Here is a 23039-nt window from a genome sequence, read left to right on the forward strand (position 1 = left end):
TACGAAGGTTTTGAAGATATTCAGCCAGCACTCAGCAGTGTGAAAATCAAAAGAGCAAAGGAAGGGACAGGGCATGGGAAGAATGTTCAGCCCTTCCTATTGAAGGGAAAACAGTAAGAAAACTACCTCTGGTTGTTACCCATAGGCAACAAGTGTTATTTGTAGCCAAGAGCACGCTGTTGGTGGCCCAAGGCCTGCTGTGGCCGGCCCACTTTCAGTCCTAGCTGGAGCAGGGCGGCCGGCTCGGGAGGGGAGGAGGTGGGGGATCTCAGGGGAAATAGGGATCACAGCCGGGCTGGGGGACTGTGGGGGAGGCAGGGAGTGCTGGTTCGCTGCTTTCCAGGGTGACTCCTGCTTCTGAGACCCTGAAGGAGCACAGTAAAACCAGACAGTCTCTAAGCTTCCTGTGGATGATGGAGAGTGGCACATTCTTGGCCAGGATGCTGGAGCTACAGAAGAGTTCCTGTGGAGAGAAGAGGTGGCTGAGGCCCCCAGCTGCTGCTGGCACACAGGGCCCCTCCTGCACAGCAGGGCCCAGAGTGACCAAGGCTCCCCAGCACGGCTGCAGCTGCTGGCACAGCTTGGCCCAGCTGGAGAGCTGCCCCTCAAGAGCCCGGCGAGCAGGGCATGGCTCTGGGCAGGGTCCCTGGCCTGGAGCAGGTCTCAGAGTGCTTCTTCCTTTCAAGGGCAATCTCGTTCCCGCTCTTCCTCCTGCCCACCTTGCTTTGCCTCTGCCTGCTGCTCCTGGGGCTGCTCTTGGCCAGGCAGCCTCCGTGGGAGCCAGCATTGGCTGCAGCACAAGCGGGCTCCCCAGGACAAGGCCCAGCAGTTAGGAGGGCAATGAAAGGCCTGGGCAGCAGCAGAACTCTCAGCAGAGTTATTTGGGAAACCACTGACTACCCACAAGTCCACAGCAGCCTCACTGGAAATGTTTTCTGTCTACAATAGGCTTTCTAAAGAAGCTGTTGGAGGGAAAGATGAACAAAACACTCATCGTTTTCTCTTGCAGGCATACCAGATTCTAAAGCAGCACAACATGAAGATAATCTTCAAACAAAGCACACCTGCTATTAGCTCTAGTCAACAGAAGATTCCCTGACAGGAAGCCCTTTCAATGTCCTTCTGGGAATCAGGAACTTGTGTTGTGCTGGTTGCATCTGTGGGAGCAATGGGCAGTGTGAACCCGTGCTGTGCTGCACTGCTGAGCAGGCACCATGCTGGGTATGTCTCGGACATTCTCCGTTTCCCCCAGAGCTGGGGTCTGCAGGCACCTTGCTGCCCCTTGGCACAGGCTGTGCCACCCAGCAGAGCCCAGAAGGCCGGGAGCAGAGCCCAGGGACAGCGCAGCCGCTTGGGCAGGGGCTCCTTCCAGGGACTCAGGCCAAAGCCATCCCTGAGCAGCCACAGCCACCCCTGACCCTCCCTGCTCTGTGACAGCTTCCCCAGCCCAAGGGGACAGAGCCAGGCCCTGTCAGGAGCCAGTGCAGGCCCTGCCCAGTTGGGAGCCAGGGCTGGCTGTGGCCCTGGGCTCATGGCAGGGCTCCCGCTCGGAGCTGCTCCTGTGCCTTGGGCCTCTGGGCGCTCAGGGCCAGCTCTGGGAGCAGCTGCAGAGGCAGTGATGCTGTTCCTCAAGTCCCATTTCCCAAGGGGTGGGAATGAGCTCCAGAGGCCTCAGAGCTGAGGTGCCTCCAGCTTTGGCTGCCATCGGCCCTGGGGGGAGAGCTGCTGGCACACAGCCCCTCCGAGGGCTGAGCCCAGCACAGCAGTTACCTCCTGTGTCTGGGCCCGTACTCATGTGTGCCATCACATTCCTTCCTGCAGCAGAGGCTGCCGACGAGTGACCGCTGCCTCCAGGAAATGCTGCCTTCCACAGACCCTCTAGGTCCATGTCTTGAGAAAGAATGGAGGCAGCTGGATCATATGGAACTGTTTCCCATTTGTGTGGTGGCATCTTCAGGAGCCAGTATTTATCAATGAGATGGACCAGGAAAGTGCCCAGGTTATTTGGCCTCGGCCAGGGCCCTCCCTTCTCCAAACAGCTGCCCTTTCTGATCTGCTCAAAGACTGGGGAATTGCAGGGGATCTCAGGGTGTGCATGGCCTGTGCTGCAGTTTGGGCTCCCTGTCAGCTGATGCCAAATGCCTTCCTGTGGAGGCTGGGAAGAAGCTGCAGCCAGGCCAGCTTTCATGAGCCTTGCAGGGCATGAAAGCAGCAGGGGCTGCTGCTGTGCCAGGCACAGCGTGTCCAGATGGATAGAGAAAGCCCCCGGCTGCTGAGTCTCAGGAGGAGGCTTAGGGGGACATGAACCCACCAGGCCCTTTCTGCAGTTCCTCCAAAATTCGTTTCCCGATGTTGTCTGACTCCAGTGATTCCTTCTCTCCTCTACGTTTGTCCTTCTCTCTCGGAGGACATCAACAGAAAATATTTCCATTTCCCAGGAATGGATCCCACAAAACCTGTGCTCATCCTGTGCAGTCAGCAGGGAGACCCTACTCACCCCTGCGATGGAAGTGGGGCTTCTGCACACCAATCAGCAAAGGAGCTGGGAAAGTCCTCCCTGCAGACACACCTGCAACTCAACAGCCACAGGAGATTCTGTTACCTGGTTCCTGCCATGTTGTCAATGATTATTTCTCCATGGGACACTGAGAACATACCTGCAGGAGGCGCAGAGGGTTTCAAAACTTTATGGAGCCAAGCTAATGGAGAAGCCTTGCCTGGAACCTTATCTGGAAGGGAGCACAGATGAGAACCTTTATCAGGGTTTCCTGGGATCCCTTTCTGCCTTAGGGATTTGGGCACTGCAATGGGGCTGGGTAAGGCCATGGGAGCCAGGTGTCAATGGACATGGCCAAAGCTGCAGAGAGGCCAGAGGAACTCTGGGCTGCCTCCTGGTCACTCTCAACACCCTTTCCATGCTCTGTGCAACATCCCTGAAGGGCAGGCACTGCCAAGGAGCAGAGGTGGCAGCTCAAGCCTCAGTAGGGCTCAGGCCCAGAGGCACAGCAATTACCTCCTGGGACTGTACCTGGCATGGCCTCCCTTCCTGCAGCAGAGTCTGGCACTGCTGGAATCACTGCTTCCTTCAGGAATTGCTTCCTGCTGCACAGGCTCTCATTTCATTCCTGGAGAATGGAGGAGGGAGAGCTGGATCAGATGGAGGTGTTCCTCATTGGGGAGGTGCCATCTCCAGAAGGCAGTATTTGTGAAAGGCATGGATAAGGATCAGCAAACAGCCAGGATTTCAGGATTGTCCCTGGTTGGTCTCTTCTCCAAACAGCCCCTAGACCTGATCTACCCGGAGACTGGGAAATTGCAGGGGGTCTCATAGTGTGCATGGCCTGTAGGTGCTTTGTGGGGGAGTGGAGATTTTTATGGTGTAAGTTTTAGAAACATTTTAAGCTCCTGATCAAAATTTTATATATATATATATATATATATATATATACATAGGGGCAATTATTGTGAGGTGCCCCAGGAAGGCAAAGATTTAGTTTCAGATAAGCACTGTTAAAGTGGAGGCAGGGCTGAAATGCCTGGCTAGTGTGAATTTTGACCTTCTGCTTTGGGGGATGGGCTGTGTGAGGCCTGGATGAAGTTGCTCCATTCCAGACTCCCTGTGAGCGGTGGCCCAGGAGTTCTGGTTGGGTTTGATCCCCTGGGGTTTCTCCCTTGTTGTGTTTCTAGTGGTCCTTGACTCTGAACTCCACCCTAGTTCTGTCCCTCAAAACTCCTCACCCTGCCTTTGTTTGGGGCTGTAATAGATTGCTATTGTTTGTTAATCAAATTTATATAATAAGATTGTTTAATACAATATGATTGCTGAAACTCTTTGCTTAATACAATGTGAGAGCTGAATCTGCAGAAAGGCCAAACCACAATATCCAGTTGTACAAACAATAATTAGAACATCTCCTCATTAGAAGTCGTATACCTGGTATAGAACCAATGCCTGCGCACTCACATCAAGAATGAGGCAGATTACAAGCACCTAGCAACTAGTGACACAAGCGCAGGTGCAACCCAGGAAAAGTAATGAAGACACCTGTACAGGAAATATGAACTGTATATAAGGGGAAACGTTATCAGCCAAGGCACACGCTGTTGGTGGAGCGGAGACTCCCCGGCCCGCTTGCTGAATTAATAAAATTGATTTTCATGAATGATCATTTAAATTGGCTCTTTGATTTAGTCACGACAATTTATAACAGTGGCTCTCTGTTTCTGAATCTGAGTTTGTTCCCGTGCTGAATAAATGGTTTCATGAACTGAAGCCCGTCTCGTTCCTGTCCCATGCTGCTTCCTGGTAATTATAGCTTCTCTGGACATGATCCTGTGGTTGCAGACTGCAGCAATGGGTCTACCCATGTTCAGCTGTCTTGATGGCTGTTTTTGCGGTCAGCAACACTTGCACAGGTCTATGCTACTTTGCTTCTAGTGGTGCTTCTTTCCACTCCTTAACTAGGACCCAGTCTTCTGGCTGGATGTTGTGAACAGCAAAGTCCAAAGGCAAGGTCTGTGCCAGCTGAGTTTCCTGTTGAAGAGATTTCACAAGAGTCAGTATCTGGGCCACAAATTGTTTTAAATATACATCACTTATCTTTAGCCCTGCCCCAGGCTGAGAATTACAAGCATGAGGAATTCTAAACGTCATTTTAAAGGGAGATAATTCATTATCTTCCCTGGGTCTGGCCCTTATTCTTACTAAAGCCAGTGGCAAGAGCCGTACCTACAGCATCTTAGTTTCTATCACCAGCTTCAGAATGTGTTTCTTCATTTCCCCATTCATCTTTTCAACTTGGCCCGAACTCTGGGGGTGCCAGGGGGTTCCACTGTATCTCTAAAGCAGTCATTACTCCTTTAAGAATTCCTGTAAAATGAATTCCCCTATCTATTGCCTCCACAATCCCATATCTTGGAATTATTTTTTTCCAAAAATACTTTAATAACTGACCCTGTAGTTGCTGAAATGTCTGGAAACGCATCTGGCCACTCTGTTAACTGACATACTATTACCAGAAGATATTTAAATCTTGCCACTCAAGGCATTTCAGTAAAATCTACCAGGCATCTCTGGAAGGGATGTACAGGCCAAGGCCTCCCTCCCCTGGCAAGTTTCTTTGTAACTGTTATTTGTTTTAGCACAAATTAAACAATCTTTAATAGCTTGCTTTGCCAGGGTAAAAAGACTTACGGCAGCATACATTTTGAGGAAGACTTTTGCCAGTCTTTGGGAGCTTTAATGCCTTCTTTCACGAAGTTAACAATTGTAAGGCCAGAGCTTTTGGCATCTAATGTTTACCATTCCTTACAAACTAATTATTTTCACTTATCCTTTACCTTACTCTTTTTAATTATCTCAAGTTTCTCTGGTGGAAAAGACTGGTTTTTTGGTAGCAGTGCAGTTACTGGGAGCAAGGAGAAGATCTTCGAGACTTCTGGCAACAATGCAGCTTTCTGAACTTCTTTATCAGCCTGTCAGTTTCCTATTGCTTCCTCTGAGCACTGTGCCTGCTGTTCCTTGATGTGTATTATCGCCACCCTTTTTGGTAAGTTCACTACCTCCAATAGGTGGGAGACAAAATTCTCAAGAGCCAACATCTTTCCCCTGCAAGCTAATAAACTCTTTTTTTTTTTTTTTTTTTAGTTTCTCAAATGCATGTATTACTTCATATGCATATTTAGAATCAATAGAAACGTTTACTCTCTTGTCTGCTGTCTGAGCTGACCAGGTGGGCGGTAACCTCTGCCTTTTTTTAAAAATTGCTTTCTATTGATGATAGAGTATCTTGTAAATCATTTCTCTTCTAGCACTCTTGAAGACTCATTTACAAACACATTTTCTCCCTCAGGCCAGGGAGTATCTCATAAATCTTCTCTTGCTTGGATCTGGAGATTTACTACCTGAATGCAGTCATGGGTTTCTTCCTGTCCCCCCTCTTCAGGGTGATTCAAACAGGAGGCTGGGTTAAACCTTTTCCTAATTTTAAATTCTAAATCCTCTGGTTCCATTAAACAAGACTCATACTGGAATAACTGAGCACTGGTCATCTACTTAGAGGGTCTCTTAGTTAACAAAGCTTTAATCTGATGTGAAACTTTAACAATCAGATACCTTCCCCCTTGTCAGCTTCCAGGCTTTAGCCATGATCAGTGCTGTGGCTGCACAGTTTTGCAGACAAAGGGGCCAGCCTCTGGCCACCGGGTCTAAGGGCTTGGGAAAATAGGCAACAGGCCTCCGTGTTCCCCCATGCTCTTGAACCAGAATTCTTTTAGCATCACCCTGTTTTACATTCACATATAGTTCTAATTCTTTTTCTGAGTCTGGAAGACCTGAGACTAGGGCATTAACCAATTTGTATTTTAATTTTGTAAAGCTTTGCTTTCCTTCTGGTGTCCATAGGATGACATTAGGATTGTCTTGGGTTAAAAAGAAATATAAAGGTCTGGCCACAACAGAAAAACCTTCAGTCTATACTCTGCACTACCCCAATAACCCTAAAAACTGCTGTAACTCTTTTTTCGGCTGGGCTAATGGTACCAGTAAAATCTCTTTTATTGTTTCTGGATCAATACACCGTAACATTCCAGTCAGAATACATCCTCAACATTTGACCTTTTTTTCTACTAACTGTCCCCTTTTTTTGGACATTCAAGTCTTTTTTTAGCAAGAAAATCAAGCAGCTTTACAGTAGCCTCTTCAACTACCTTTTCCTGTTCCCCTTATAAAAGCAAATCATCCACATACTGCAACAACCTAACTCCTGAGGCTGGTGTAAACTCTTAATATTTTCTGCAAAGCTTTCCCAAACAAAACCGGTGACTCTGTATATCCCTGAAGGAGGACTCTCTATGTCAATTGTTGCTTCCCTATTTTCTTTCCTTCCTCTTGTTCCCACTCACAGGCAAAATACTCTTTACTGTCTTCTGGAATTGGACTCCCCTAGGAAGCATCCTTCAAATCCAGGACTGAATAATACTGATGTGAAGAAGGGATCTGGTTCAGGATTGTATAGGGATCTGGAACTGTGGGATGCCTTGATTTGACATTTCATTAATTATTTTTAAATCTTGTACTTTCTTGTAGGTTCTAGCTGGTGCTTTAACCAGCAGGATAGGGGTGTTGTAGGGAGACATACATGGCCCTAAAAGACCTGCTTGTAGCAGGGACTCAAGGACAGGCTGTAACCCCTTCTTTCCCTCCCTTGAAAGAGAGTATTGCTTTTTAGACACCACTTGTCCTGGTTGCTTCAAAGTAATTTGGAGAGGCTCTTTGTCTAGCTTTCTGTATTTCTCTGGGGCTACCCACACTACTGGGTTTATTTTAGCATAAGCCTTTTCAGACATTTTCCACAAAGATATTACAGTGTTGGACTCTGTGTCATTTTTTACAATCCTAATTTGCATTTTCACTCTAGCCATCAAATCTTTCCCTCTTAAATTACAATCACAAGTAGGAAGAAACAGGAATTTATGCATTTTAAAGCTGTCCTCCACATCTATTAAGAGAGGTTGAATAAAATGCACTGCTTCATCCTTTCCACTCATTTCTTGAGTAACCAATGATCTTTTTGGCAGTTTCTGCCCCTTAGGTATAAAATTTAAGGTGGATCAAGAGGTCCTTGTGTGTGTACCAGAACACACCTCCTCTCGCTCCAGACCCACCTTAGAAGTTCTCAAGGGCTCTAAAGTGGTGGGTCCTTAATATCATGGGAGCTCCTGACACTCTTAACAATCCATTTTCATGATCTTCTGGACTTCCTCCTCCTGAGGGTCCAGCTGTTTCTGTGGACATTCCCTCTGCCAATGCCCTTCTGCCTTGCAGGCAGCACACTGGTTCCTCCCCAGCCGCTGTTTGGGTCGGCTCTCCCTGTCGAGGAGGGAATGCCTCTGCCACTTCCTGTGGCCAACCCCATCCCCTCTGCCCCGGGGGACCCCTTGAACCCTGTGGTGTACTCATTTGGGGTTGCAAAAAGTCTGCAAATATTTTCACCTTAGCCTTTGCTTTTTCCTCATCCCTCCTTACATATATTTGCTGGGTTTTCTTAACCAATTCCTCTAAAGGCTTATTGTGCCACTCTTGATCTTTTTATAACACTTTCCTTATATCAGGCTAGGCCTTAGTAACAAATTGTACCTTCAGCAATGTGTCAAAGGCTGGTCCTTCAGCATCCATCCCCCCATGCTTCCACAAGGCGCCTCTAATCCTCTCTAACCAATGAGAGGGGCTTTCATGTTTTTCTTGTTCTAACCACATAGCCTTAGCTATGTTGTTAGTTCTGGGAGCTGCTGATTTGATTGCCCTAATCAAATAAGCACGCTAATTGCAGAGGTGAGCCACACTGGCCTGGTTATTTGGGTCCCTGTCGTGGTTTTAAAGCATTAGCTAAAAAATCACTAGAAAACTTACTCATTTCTTGCTGTGAGATATGGATTAGAAGAAAGAGCAAAACAGGGTTAAAACTTAAAAGGAATAAAGTTTATTAACAAAACTACCAGAATAAGAAACCAGAATAAAACTTCCAGAAACCCTTTTTCCCCACCACCCAACCATTCCCTTGTTCACATGACAACACAGAGACAAAAAAAACCTGGTGGTTTAAACAGTCTTAACTTTGCTATAGTCTTTTCATCAGTCTTTGTAGAGAAAAAGAAGTTCTCTTCTGCCAATCTATGGAGTTTTTCACAAGAAAACCATTTTTCTCATGCCTTGCTATTTTTCTGATGCCAGCCGCCCAGAAAACTCTGTCATCAGTTCTCTCTTCCCATTTCACACCACTCTGAGGTGTGTTATGGGTCCTAAGTCCAGGGGTGTCATTTTTAAGGATGAGTTATTCAAAGGCAAAAGTTCTCTTCATCTGTCTCTGTGAGCCTCTCTGGAAACAGAATTTTTCTTTTTCCCTCTTAAGGGCCACAAATCTTCAACAACTATTATTTCTCTTATTCTGTTCCAGCATCTCACAGGATCACAACTACTTCACCATTTGCTTAAATCTACACTTTGAAGTACTCCATTGCCCCCAAAATACTCTTTCATTAATTAAAGGAGTTTTTTTCAGAACATTCTTGTCCATCTCCATTGCTTTAACAAAAGAATATTTCAGCTTATTAAAGCATCTCCTTATTTCTCTCCCCATCTGAAGCTTAATTCCTTTCTTCACTGTCTTTGATAGTTTATGTTGTCTCTTTACCTGTTGATTACTCTTTCTTGCCTTCTTCCTGGAAAAAGGATTAAATCTGCAAGTCTCATCTGGGTGGTAAAAGGGTTAAAATCTTGCTCAAGCCGCAGGTGTTGATGCTGCCCGGTTTCAGCTCAGCGGCACCTAGAGCCAGGGACCCCCCTGGGAAAAACTTCAGCCACTCCAGAGGCTTCCCAGGAGGCTGCAGCAGAGCTCGGCCCAGCCTGGGCTCGGGAGAAACCCCGCAGGTCCCATCTCCCGGCCGGGAGCCGTGGCAGGCCCAGCCCAGCCCCTGCTGGGGCTGCATGGGCTGGGCAGGGGATGGGAACCAGCTAGAGCTCTCTTACCGTTCACAGCCAGAAACAAAGAACAAAGAGAGCCAGAAATTCCCAGGCTTAGGTCTAAAGGTGGTGTTCACAGGTTGATCTCACTTTTAAATAGTCAAAACTTCTGTCAATTCTCAGAAAAGGCCAGTTATTGGCTAGGAGAAAAACTCCCGTCAGCCTCCAGCAGTTTTAACTTCTTTAGGTGTTTCTCTTTGTTTTCTTAAATGCCAATCTATCACAGTCCCACTGGGGCTCTGCCTGGGGGTTGGCATCATCCACTGTAGGTGCATTAGGTGCAGCCCCCCTCCACTGCTTGTGGATGTCCATCTTCCCACAGCTGCCGAGCTTTCTGCAAAATTGTTCAGTTCTCTGATGACCCAAACAAAACCCCCAGAAGAAAATCTCAGTCTTTCTCTGTATAATCCATGTTTCCCAAATCTTCCTCTACCTTTCCCCCACCCCAATGGGATCATCTTAATATGAGTGTAATTCTTTTTTCAATCCTCTTTTATCCTGGGTGCTAAGTGCTACAATTACAAAGCCAAACCCTCCCCCCTGACCTCCCAAAGGAACTTGGCCGAGTGGCATCTGGTGTACCCCTGTCTTTGGGTCTGGGGGGCTTCTAATGTCCTAAACTGAGCTCCTCTTCTAGTTCTAGGGGATGATATGATATGCTGCTCCCCTCTCACTACACCATTATTATTTGCAGGTGGGACCATAGGAACAGCATTTCCCTGATCCCTTTGCTCTGGAAGTTGAGGATACAGGGGACCTGCAGCTGGCAACACTGGGTTACAAGACAGGGGAAGGTGCTGAAAAACATCCTAATCTTCACTGTTTTCCTCTTCCTCCTCTTTTTCTTAACACATAGATTTCTCCTGCTGCTTGTCAAAACCGTATCAATCTACATTCCCTTTCAATCTATCTTTTCCAATTCTCCTCTACCTAGTTCCACAAAATTTGACACAAACAAATTCCATTTGTCTTATAAGGTGGCCATATAAGCCTCTTTGGCAATTTAAATTCTGGCCACACAAAATAAGAATATTTTACCATTATCTCCCCAGTTACCTCCGGGTGAATGCATAATCTGTCCCAAGAGCTCAGCATTCTCCCCAAGGGATTTTTGGAGGCTATTATGGGACTGTCATTCCTTTTGCTGGGGGCCCTTCCCAGCTTTACCTTTGCAACCCTCCATGGGTGCCCTCTCAGATTTACCTGTGCTACCCTCCATGGGTGCACTCTCAGGTTTGCTCCCCAAAGATCCCATTTTACTCACCAGTGAGATTTTCAGTGGTCCTTCCCTGTGGTCTCTTCATGGACCCCCCTGGTCCACCTCTCGTCTGTCTCCTGGACAGTCTCGGGAGCCCAATCGATCGCCCGGTGCTGGCCACCACCAAGGGCAGCTGACCACCAAAACTGGGTGAGGCGCCTTCAGCTGCGCTCACTGCCCACCGCCCTGGATGGTGGAAATATCCCAGACAGAGCTGCTATTTTGTCAGGAAAATTAATCTACAAACACCAGAGGTTTATGTCCAAAACGGAGACAGAGGAGTCCTTTTACTTTATTCAAATACAGAGGCCATGGGGCATTCCCCAGGGGTCTCTCCAATTTTTGGAGGATGCAGCCTCCTTTATATCCTAATTTCCTGGTGACACATCCCTCTCTCCCCATTGGCTGAGGTACTTGAGAGGTACAGACTTCCCAGAGTGCCTGATACCTAAGATTCCCCTCTAATGTTCCCTCTTAATTTTTAATTCTTATAGTATTTATGGTTTTTTGCCATTGTTTCTTTCCTCTTTCAATATCCAGTTTTATTCATCAGCAAACTTACAGTTTGTTTCTAAAGGCAAATATCTTTTTTCTATTAATCAATCAGTGGAATCTTCCCACTGTTTCTTTTATATCTCAATGCTAGTTTTATCTACCAGCAGACCCACGGCTTGTTTGTAAAGGCAAATGCGTCATTCCTCTCAGCCCCACAAAGATGCTGCTTAGATTCTGCAGACCCCATGTGCTGGAACCAAGCTCAAAGTTCTCCACAGAAGCCCAATTAGCCACAGGTGAGCCAAGAGCATCTCCAGAAGCTCCAAGGGATCCTGACAGATGAATTTCTGTCCCTCAGGAAGGCAGGGCTGGTTCTGAAGGTAAAGGGTCTGACCCTGCACCCACCGGTGCATGGCAGCAGCCGTCCCATGCTTTGTGCAAGGCACACAATGTGTGACACTTCATTCAGCACAATACTTTTGGAAGTAAAAATATTTGTTGGGATTAATGGTGTTAGCACTGGCTTAGTCAATCTTAGAAAGCTCTTTAAAAAATCAGCCTGGGCAAAAGCTTATTTTTTATGTTAGTTTGCTTTTGAGGTTCGTTCTTTGCTTTGGTGCTCAGAGATTATAGAGGGAGGGTCAGATTTTCTGTTCAACTTGCCTGTCAGTGTGCAGGGGGTGAGAAAAGAAGAACAGCTGTTCACCAGCTGCTTTAGGAGCTCAAAAAGCAATTGTGATGTCCCTAATGAAGGGGTGGGGGCACCGCTAACAGCCTGGATTGTCCCCACCTGTGTTCCTCTCCTTACCACAGTGCCGTGTAGATCCAGAGCCTTATACCTCGACATGATGGTGCAAAAGTGCCCCCAACACCCCCCTGTTTGCAAAAACAAAGGCTTTGTGCTCATTAATATGAAAAGCTGTATGGGTGGCCTGTAGTTAATGTTCTTTTGTTGCCTGGAGCCCTGTCAGTGCTCACATCTAAATGACTGACACAGCCTCAAACTGCTCTTAAGACTGATTTGATCAAAGGGACTGGAAGCTCTGTTGGCTAAAAATTCTCTAGGAAAACAAGCGCAGGAACTAGGAGAATATTGGTGACAAAAGCAGAGTGCAGAGCTGAAACTTTGAGGCCACCTCACTGCTGCCTGCCCCCACCCTTTTATTTTTAATTGATTTCATATTCTGAGTGCCAGTCCTTACCTGAAATGGGCCCTCAGCAAGGAGCTGCTGGGCCTCCTGGCTGTGTCCCTTTGTGCTCCCAGTGCTTCTGGTCTGCTTTGGCTGGGAAACTTGTCCATCATGCACTCTGGGGCTGTTTCCTGTCATTCCAATGCACAGCCCTTTCCTGCTGCTTGCCATAGAAATACTTGGATTATTTTATTGGTTAACTTATATCTTGCACTTGATGACATTAAATTGTGTTAATCAGACTCTGTCATATCTCGAGTTTCTGGAACACATTTTCAAGCCTTCCAGCTGCAGCCCAAGGGAAGCTGTTTCTGTCTGGCATCACAGAAGTGGCAGGTTTTTTGCAAAGACAGCCCTTTACAAAGGACTTCTTGCCTGCATCAACATCCAAGGAGGTGCTTTCAAAGACAGACAAAAAATCCACAAGGAAACAGCAAACCGACCAAACAACATATTATTTTTAGCTCTCACTTTTAATATTTTCCAATCTGTCCTCCTTTTCCACTGCAGTGTTTTTTCTTTGGACAGAAAAACAGCCTTGCCAGATGATGTGACTTAACAAGGAAAACAGAACTTACACACAGTGGATAGATTACAGGTAAACATGCAGAGCCCCATTATCACAGACATCATCTGCTATAATTTCTATGTCCCCTGCCTCTCTGTCACCACTATCTGCCCAGCAGCAGCCAGGGAGACAGAGGAGATAGTTTTAGCTTAGAAAAGAAGAACCTAAAAACAAGGCTCTTTCCCTTAGCTGAGATGCAAGTGCAGCTTTATTTCTTGGGGTCCCACGGAGAAGAGCAGGAGGGAAAGAGGAAGAGGTACCGATAAGCACCCCTTTTTCAAGGCAGGGGGAAGAGGGTGGTTTACATTCACACAACCAGTAAGGGGAACTGGGGAGAAAGAGATAAGGGAAAGAAACTTAAAATTCTGTATTTTCGGGGGTACATTCTTTGGGTCATACCATTTTTCCTAACTGCATTACAACATTGTCCTACAATCATCTTCAGCTAGGTCTTTAGCTACCTTTAATACCAATAGTTTTTCTGTCTCTGTCAGGGCATTGAGCAATAGCTGTAAATCTCCCCAATCTGGTGAATGCTGCTTAACCATAAACCTCAGTTTCTTAGCAATGCCTACTGGATCACTCTGATAACTCTCAGCAGTCTTTTCCCAAACCTCCAAATCCATTGTAGAAAAGGGAATCTTGACTAATCTTGTCGTTCCCTCAGGGGTCATTGCTTCTCTCAGAGGTGCTTGTATAACCTCTTTAACCTGCTTTCAGGTCCTGGAAGCTACGGGGCTTGGTGGGGGAGACCTAGTAGTTTTGGTATTTGATGAGGAAGGTCCAGGCTCCTCATCCTCACTGTCACTGCTAAGCAATGGTGGTTCTGAGCCTGCTTCCTCTTCCACCCCCCCTCTCTCTAATCTTCTAAGAGGTGGTCTTAACAAGCTTGCTGTTTCCCGTTCCAAAAGCTCTGTTTGGTATGCTTTATCAGGCTGAGTACATCTTTGATTTATTGAGCATGTTCTACAACTCAGTTTAGACTTTCCCTCTTTAGCTTTGTTATCTTTCTCCAGGGCTAATACCAAGGGATCAGACAGTGGTCTAATCCCACAATCCCTCTGCCACTCGGGCTGGCCACAAAGGCTGAAAAACATATCAGCATAAGTCACTTCCAGCCACTTCTGCTCACGCCAGAGGAAAAGCATTAACTGCAATCAAGTTTCATAGTCCAGCATACCATTTACTGGCCACCTCACACCCCCATCCAGCCTATATATGGCCACCATTGCATACAGAACTTAACAAGCTCCCTCTTGGCTTCTGTACAACCATATCCCACTAGTTCTTTCCAATGTGCTAAAATACATCCTAAAGGACTACGCTTAGGAATTCCTTTACTCTCATTTGCTCCCATCCCAGAAATTCTTGTTCTCCTAACGTTTCTTTATCCCAACTTCAGAGTTTCACTTTGTAATATTCAGGTACCCAATTATCTTGGGCACACTCAACCCTAAGAATTTCAATTGGTTTCTTTAGGGTCCCTGAAACTCCATTCTCTAATAACTCAAATATCTCACTGCTGCCACGGGTCACTCTACCAGTTACTAGCAAGATTTTTATTGCTATCTGGATGGCTTTATTCTCTTTTGTGCTACAAAAACAACAGAGTCCCTGCTTGGGGATCCTCCACCTAAATACTCATCGAAGCCAAGATTCTTGACAAGCTACACAGTGAAACACAATCCAAAGAGCTACAACCACAACCTTTCTTTAGACAAAAAAATTCCTTTTCTCTAGCTCTCCAACGCCCCTCCTGATCTCTAGGCATACAGTCTACAGTTATAACTCTTGTCAATAAATGGTGGTGTCTCCTCAAAAACATTTATCACAACGCAAACCACAAGGAAAAGGGGAGTTTTTATTAATGGGGTCTCATGCAATCAAACATACAACCCAACCGCTTCATCCTTTTCTAGCCGCTTGCGGTCATCCGGAGTGGAACCGTAGACAGGGACTCCCCACTCGCCCCGTGCCGATAGCATGTCTCAAACACACACTTTTGCTCACCTTTCAGGGCTCACACACACACACAATGCTGGCTCTGTCACTCGAGCCTCTCCTGGTTCCAAGCCTCTCCCTCTTCAAAACTACCAGCCCAACAGCCCACCAGTTGCTATAGATCACCTCTGCTGAGCCTCTCTCACTAATAACATAAATCACTCTGCCAAGCCCCTCTCAGCTAAAAACACAACCCAAAATCAACCTTTATAGCTCTCACCAGGACCTTTCCTGTCCCCAAACCTATAATCATTACCACAAACTGTGACTTATCAAGCCGTTTTTTAATCACAAATTAAACAAAACAGGGACCACCACTGGCCCAAAACACAACAAACCATCAATCCTGTTGTCACCACCGTTTCACTTCAAAAAACTAACTGTTAACCCCCAGTGCCGCTCCTGGCACTACTTAAAACACAAACCACTGGCAGCTTATGGTGCACTTCTTGCCCTTAACTTAAGAGCTCAAACTCTTAAAACCAATTTTTCTGTGGAAATATCAAAGCAAAGCCACAGAGGCATTTGTTGCACGTAAAGAGGTCTCTTTACTATTTACCAACAGCCTTTTAACCTTGCATATGCCTTACACCACTTCAGAGGTACCTGTTTCAATTTTAAACATACATTTACTGTCCATAGTCCTGGCAGTTCCTAGTCTTTCTCCAGAGTGTCAGTGAGGACACAGGAGCCCCCTTCTCCCAGAAATATCTGGGTGGGCCCAAGGGGGTCCCAGACCCCTGCTGGCCCCTCGGCTCTAGAGAGCAGAGTCCTGTCGCAGTCGCCAAAATGATTTACCAAAATATGGATATGATCTTGTATCGGTATCCAACTATAACAAACCAAGACTCTTTAACTGATTAGGGTTAAAAAATGTATGTTTATTGGCAGCGCTGGGCTGATGTGCAGGGTCACCCCTTAATTCACACGGCCCCAAATACAGGCAATTACAAACTTTTTATTTACCAAGATATTGAATACAAATACATATTCACAACCCAGTTACCACCCACTCCCTGCTTCCTATGCTAATTAAGAAAAATCAATTAAGCATGCGCAGTTTCTTCCTTGAAATGAGTCAGTGGTCTCGTTATGGAGAGTGGTCATACAAGGGAGGAAGGGATATGGCTCTTCCTCATTCTGACCTTTCTACCTCTTCAATACAAAGTGGCAAATGAACCCCTGGCCATGCTCCTAGTTTCATGTTTCCAAGTGGTTTCTGATTTGCAATTGTCTTACGTCCTTGAAGTTCCTTACAAGATTTCACGTTTCCCATTAAAAGCCCAGCTGAACAAACATAAGATTGACAGACAATTAGTTATTGGCTAATGATTAGCTCCTAAATCCAGTAGCGCCTCCCTATTAAATTTAACAAGGATTAGGTTTTTTTATTAGATTTAACAAAAATTAATTTTAATTAACGCCTTAGCTTTTCTAGTATCTCACATTCTTCAAAGTACATGTTTCAGTGTGAATGGCAAAAAGAATTTGCTTGTCAATAGATGATTATGTCCCACTCCAGAATGAACAAAATCTGCCGTTACTTGGAAGAAAGTAGACATGGAGCAATGCAGTATTTGGGTTTTATCCAGTGATAAATGGGGCAAGAAGCTGTAACAGCTTAGCTGTTTGACAGAACACAAGTACTGATAGAGCCAATAGTGCACCCAGTTTGAAGGCATCTTCAGGACATTCCTTTATTGCTTAACAAGGAATGGGCAGCAAAATGCTGGCATTTCTCTGAACTGGAAGCCATGTTCCTCTCCTGTTTCTCCTTGAGCACACTGCTCTTTGCAGACTTCACTGGCCAGCCCATCAATCCTCTCTTGGCCAATAGCTAAATGGCACAACTACCGAAACACAGGTGCCAGCATCATCACCCCAGCGTTATTCCAGCACTGCTTTGCACAGGAACACAGAACGGCTTGGCTTGCAAGGGACATTTAAAGGCCATCTAGTCCAATGCCCTGCAGTGAGCAGCGACACCTTTAGATCAGGTTGCTGAGTGCATGACCTTGAATGTAAGCAGGGATGGATGCCCACCTCTCTGAGCAACCTGTGCCAGGCTTTTAAAACCCACAGTGTAAAAAATGGCTTTCTTATGCCTAGGCTGAATCTACCATCATTTAGATTAAAAACATTCCTCCTCAGTCTTGTCACAACAGGCCCTACTAAAAAATCTGTCCCGTCTTTTTTACAAGCTTTCTTAAGGTTCTGAAAGGTAGCAGTCAGGTCTCTGTGGAGCCTTCTCTCTTCCAGGCTGAACACCCCCAGCTATCCCAGCCTGTCTCCAAAGCAGAGGGGCTCCAGCCCTCAGAGCATTTTGTCCCTCCTCTGGATTAGCTCCAACATGACCATGTCCTTCCTGTGCTGGGTGCCCAGAGGTGGATGCAGTACTCCAGGAGGGCTCACAGCAGAGCAGAAGGGTGATGGAATCTCGTCCTTCAAGCTGCTGGGCACCCTTCTGTGAAGGCACATGGCTGGCTCATGCCCAGCCTCTCATCTAGCAGCAGCCACAAGTCCTTCTCAGCAGGGCTGCTCTCCATCCCTTCATCCCCAGCCTGTGAGATCAGATGGGCTGGAACCCTGTCATAGCCCTTGGACAGAGCTGCTGAGCAGGATGAGCTGCCTACTGAAGGAGGCAGATCCTACTCCCCACACAATTCCACAGTGGCCATGAAGTCACAGCAGGCACTGGGGTCACAGCAGGCTGAGGTCACAACAGGCTCTGAGGTCACAGAGGTCCCAGAGCCCTATTCTTGCACAACACCACAAGGACGGAGCAGTCAGTCCTTGACTACGACTGTTGCAGCAGCAGCGGCGACGGCAGCAGCGGCAGCAGCAGTGGTGCTGACATTTGAACAGCGGTGTCAGGACAGTGGTGGCAGCAAGAGCTGCAGGACTGGCAGAGGGCAAGGCATCATGGCCCTTGCTCTGCGCTTCTTCCTCCTGCTCCTCCTGGCAGCGGCCCTGCCTGACAGGGCTGCCCAGGCTGCTCCACAGCGAGCATGGCGAGCAGGTGAGCAGGCGGCCTGGCTCCCCTTTCCCGGGACGGTGCTCCCTTCTCCCTCAGCAGTGTTTGGGATGGTTTTCCGCAGGGCTTTATGGAAGGTTTCCTCTGTGGGAGGGAGAGAGTCCCCAGAGGCCCCGGGCTGGTCCTGTTGAGGCCTGACCAGTGATGTTGCACAGGGCCTGCAAAGAGGGGGGAGAGAGATCGGAGCCAGCCAGAGTTCCCTGGGCCCCTCTCCAGCTTTGGCCATGTCCATTGACACGTGGCTCCCATGGCCTTACCCAACCCACTTGCAGTGCCCAGTTCTCTAAGGCAGAAGGGGATCCCAGCACACCATGGAATGGTTCTGATCTCTGCTTCCTTCTAGATTGGGACCGTGACAAGGAGTATATAAAAAAGCTGGTAAATGGTGGTTGGGAGACCTTTCCAGATGGTGGAGGCAAGTTCTCAATGTCCCCTTCAGCACAGAATAATCAGTGTCAATGTGTAAAAGTGCAGCCATGTGCCATTTCCCGTAAGAGTTTGAAGGTTGATGGATTCTGGAAGCCATTCTATGCTCCTTTTGGGAGCCCTGAGTGATCCCACAGCATGGCTGTGGGTGGGAGGAAGGAGCATTTAGCTGTCTTATGAGTCTTCTTCCCATGTGCAATGCCAGTGCGTCCATGTGCTCTGTGCAGCCACGGAGAAGAGCAGAGAGGGAAGGGGCCAGGCCCGGAGCTGTGCCCCGGGGCTGTGCTTTGCATGGCTCCTTTGCCAGCTCCAGGGAGCCTGACGATCTCCGACAGAGTCATGGGAGCTGTTCTGTCCTACCTTTCCTTGCAGCCAAGCCTCTTGGTGAAGGTGATCTGGCTTCCCAACTCATGTCCAAGACTGAGCCTCTGGGAGATGGTGAGGGTAGGTCAAGGCCTTTCCCCCTGGGAATGCTGCCAGCTCAGAGCCCAAAAGTCATCCTGATATCAGAGATGACAGAAGCTTCTGTGGCTGCTGAGTTACAGGTGTGTCTGCAGGGGGAATTTTCCCAGCTCCTTTTCTGGATGCTGCACCCAAGCCCCGCTCCCATCGCAGGGGTGAGTAGTGTGTCCCTGCTGACCCCAGAGCCTGAGCAATGATTTTGTGGAATCCATTCCTGGGAAATTTTCCTCTAAGGTCCTCCAACAGGAAGGAACAAAGCTACTGGACACAAGAAACCCCGTGAACCGTCTAATACCATGCAGCAAATGCTGAAGGAAATGCAAGGAGGACAAGGTGGGTCCATGTCCCTCAGCTCCTCCTGAGACTCAGCAGCCGGGGGCTTTCTCTGCACATCTGGACACGCCGTGCCTGGCACAGCAGGAAGGGATCCATGGCAGCCTCACTGCCTTGCTGCTGCTTTCATGGCCTGCAGGGCTGTCTCCCAGCCTGGCCTGGCTGCAGCTTCTCCCCAGCCTTTGCAGGAAGGCATTTGGCATCAGCTGACAGGGAGCCCAAAGTGCACCACGGGCCATGCACACCCTGAGAACCCCTGCAATTTCCCACTCTCAGGGTTGACCAGAAATGACAGCTGTTTCGAGAAGGATGGGTCCTGACCAATCCCAAAAGTTGATATGATTTCATGATCCTTATCCATGACTTTGACAAGCATTCCCTCCTGAAGATGCCACCTCCTATCTCTGAGACGGTTCCATCTGATCCGTTTGCAAAACATTCTTTTTCCAGAGATGAACCAAAAGGCTGTGCTGAAGGCAGTGTTTCCCAGAGGAAACAGTGGCTCATGGGCAGCCTCTGCTGCAGGAAGGGAGGCCATGCCAGGCACAGTCCCAGGAGGTAATTGCTGTGTCCCTGGGCCTGAGCCCTGCTGAGGCTTGAGCTGCCATCTCTGCTGCTTGGCAGTGCCTGCCCTTCAGGGATGTTGCACAGAGCATGGAAAAGGGGTTGAGAGTGACCAGGAGCCAGCCCAGACTTCCCCAGGCCCCTCTGCAGTACTGGCCATGTCCATTGACATGGGGCTCCCATGGCCTTACCGAAACCCTTGCAGTGACCTGTTCCCTAAGTCTGAAGTGGATACCAGCACACCATAGAAATGGTTCTGATCTGTGATTCCTTCTAGATTGGGATCGAGACATGGAGTACATGAAAATGCTGGTCAGTGGTGGTTTGAAGACTTTGCCAGATACTGGAGGCAAGTTTTCAGTGTCTCTCTCTGCATGGAATAATCAGTGTCAATGTGGCAAGAGCCATGTCCATTGACATCTGGCTCCCACAGCATTACCCAAACCCCTTGCAGTGCCCAGATCCCAAAGGCAGAAGTTGATCTTGGCACACACTGGAATGGTTCTGATCTGTGCTCCCTTCTAGATGAGGGTGCTGAGACAGCTTCTCCAGCAGCTGGGATGGAAGATGGTTTGGAACCATTAGGAGGTTCTGCAGGTAAGTTCTCAGCTTCTGCTCAGAGCATAATCATTGACAACCTGCCAAGAAACAGGTGACAGATGCTTCTGTGGCTGTTGAGTTACAGGTGTGTCTGCAGAGAGGACTTTCCCAGTTCCTTTCCTGACGCCTGAACGCAAGCTCGGCTCCCATCGCAGGGGTGAGTAGTGTGTCCCTGCTGACCCTACAGGCTGAGCCCTGGTTTGTGGGACACGTTCATCTGAAATGGAAATACTTTCTGTTAAGGTCCTCCTAGAGGGAGGAACAAACCTACAGAAGATATCAAGTCCCTGGAGACATCGAAACACATGGATGAGATGCTGAGTGATCTGGACAGACACCGTGGTAGGTGCATTCCTCTCAGCAGCTGGGGCCTTTCTCTGCACATCTGGACACGCTGTGCCTGGCACAGAAAGAAGGGATCCATGTCAGCCTGGCTGCCCTGCTGCTGCTTTCACAGCCTGCAGGGCTGTTTCCCCAGCCTGGCCTGGCTGCAGCTTCTCCCCAGCATCTGCAGGAAGGCATTTGGCATCAGTGGACAGGGAGCCCAAACTGCACCTTGGCCGTGCACACCCTGAGATCCCCTGCAATTTTTCAGTCTCAGGGTAAATCAAGAGGGGCAGCTTCAGGAGGAGGGAGAATCTTGTGTCAGCCCAAAGAGCCTTGGACTTTTCCTGATCAAGCAATCATGACCAAGACATGGATATGTCTTTGACAAGTATTACTTCCTGAAGAAGCCACCTCCATGATGGCCAGTAGTTCCATCTGATTCAGCTGTGCCTCTTCCTTTCTCCAGAGATGTACCAAAAGCCTTTGCAGGAAGCAGAACTTCCTGGAGAATGGAAGGGCTTCATGCCAGGTGCCTCTACACAAAGGGAGGAGATACCAGACAGTGCTACAGAAGGTATATTGCTGTGCCAGGCTCAGCCAGGCTGAGCAATCCTGCTGGGGCCCCTCCATACGAGACACGTCCCGAAACACCCTGGGAGCGGCTGCATCGGGTGTCCATGGCGGGGAAAGGGCAGAGGAGGAGGCCAGGGCTCCAGTGTGTCCTGACAGGGCCTGGCTCTGTCCCCTTGGGCTGGGGGAGCTGTCACGGGAAAGGGAGGGTCAGTGGTGGCTGTGGCTGCTCAGGGATGGCTTTGGCCTGTGTCCCAGGAAGAAGCCACTGCCCAAGCAGCTGCGCTGTCCCCGGGCTCTGCTCCCGGCCTTCTGGGCTCTGTTGGGGGGCACAGCCTGTGCCAAGGGATGGCAAGGTGCCTGCAGGCTCCAGCTCAGGGGCAAACAGAGAACGTCCTGGCCGTATGCAGCGTGCTGCCAGCTCAGCAGTGGAGCACAGCTTGGGCTCAACGCTGCCCATTGCCCCCACAGATGTTATCACAGAAACAGGAGTTGATATTAAGAATCCAGTGCGCCTATCAAGAATTGTTGGCCCGCGGGACGTGCGCAAATCCTGTGTGAGAGACACAGTAATGACAGTCCTCACTGTTCAGCTTGTACTTATATGCTGTTATTTTGGGATCCGGAAAGTGTACAAGATCAGGAGGTAATTTGTTGATTTTTCTCCGGAGTTGTCTTCAAACTCTGCACACAGCACTGGTAGCCTGACGCATAGTCATGCTGCTGTGCACTTGTTTGTAGTCAATGGTAGTCCACAGCATTCTGCTGAGAGTTCTGCTGCTGCCCAGGCCTTTCATTGCCCTCCTAACTGCTGGGCCTTGTCCTGGGGAGCCCGCTTGTGCTGCAGCCAATGCTGGCTCCCACGGAGGCTGCCTGGCCAAGAGCAGCCCCAGGAGCAGCAGGCAGAGGCAAAGCAAGGTGGGCAGGAGGAAGAGCGGGAACGAGATTGCCCTTGAAAGGAAGAAGCGCTCTGAGACCTGCTCCAGGCCAGGGACCCTGCCCAGAGCCATGCCCTGCTCGCCGGGCTCTTGAGGGGCAGCTCTCCAGCTGGGCCAAGCTGTGCCAGCAGCTGCAGCCGTGCTGGGGAGCCTTGGCCGCTCTGGGCCCTGCTGTGCAGGAGGGGCCCTGTGTGCCAGCGGCAGCTGGGGGCCTCAGCCACCTCTTGTCTCCACAGGAACAGCTCTTCCGCTCCAGCAGCCTGGCGAAGAATGTGCCACTCTCCCTCGTCCACCGGAAGCTTAGAGACTGTCTGGTTTTACTGTGCCCATACAGGGTCTCAGAAGCAGGAGTTGCCTTGCAAAGAAGAGCACCAGCACTCCCTGCCTCCCCCACAGTCCCCCAGCTCGGCCGTGATCCCTATTTCCCCCGAGATCCCCCCACCTCCTCCCCTCCCGAGCCGGCCGCCCTGCTCCAGCTAGGACTGAAAGTGGGCCAGCCACGGTAGGCCTTGGGCCACCAACAGCTTGCTCTTGGCTACAAATAACACTTGTTGCCTATGGGTAACAACCCATACAGAGGCAGTTTTCTTTCTGTTTTCCCTTCAATAGGAAGGGCTGAATATTCTTCCCATGCCCACCTCATCCTTTGCTCTTTTGATTTTTATGCTGCTGGGTGCTGGCTGAATCTCTTCAAAGAGCTTTATAGCTTTGCATGTTTTCCCCACCTACTAGGCCATAAAAAAAAAAAATTAA

The 23039-nt window shown here is 48.6% G+C and overlaps 1 protein-coding gene across 1 annotated transcript in view; it reads right to left on the reverse strand.

Moving 5' to 3' along the window:
• The window catches only part of LOC131582243 (uncharacterized), a 211431-nt gene that overhangs the window by 116956 nt on the left and 71436 nt on the right, over positions 1 to 23039 (reverse strand). The window contains exon 5 of the mRNA XM_058845199.1: positions 2498 to 2569. Coding sequence (XP_058701182.1) covers positions 2498 to 2569 — 72 coding nt within the window. The remainder of the gene's footprint in view (positions 1 to 2497; positions 2570 to 23039) is intronic.

The sequence above is a fragment of the Poecile atricapillus genome, chromosome 9, assembly GCF_030490865.1.
Source record: "Poecile atricapillus isolate bPoeAtr1 chromosome 9, bPoeAtr1.hap1, whole genome shotgun sequence".
NCBI classification, from domain to species: Eukaryota; Metazoa; Chordata; class Aves; order Passeriformes; family Paridae; genus Poecile; species Poecile atricapillus.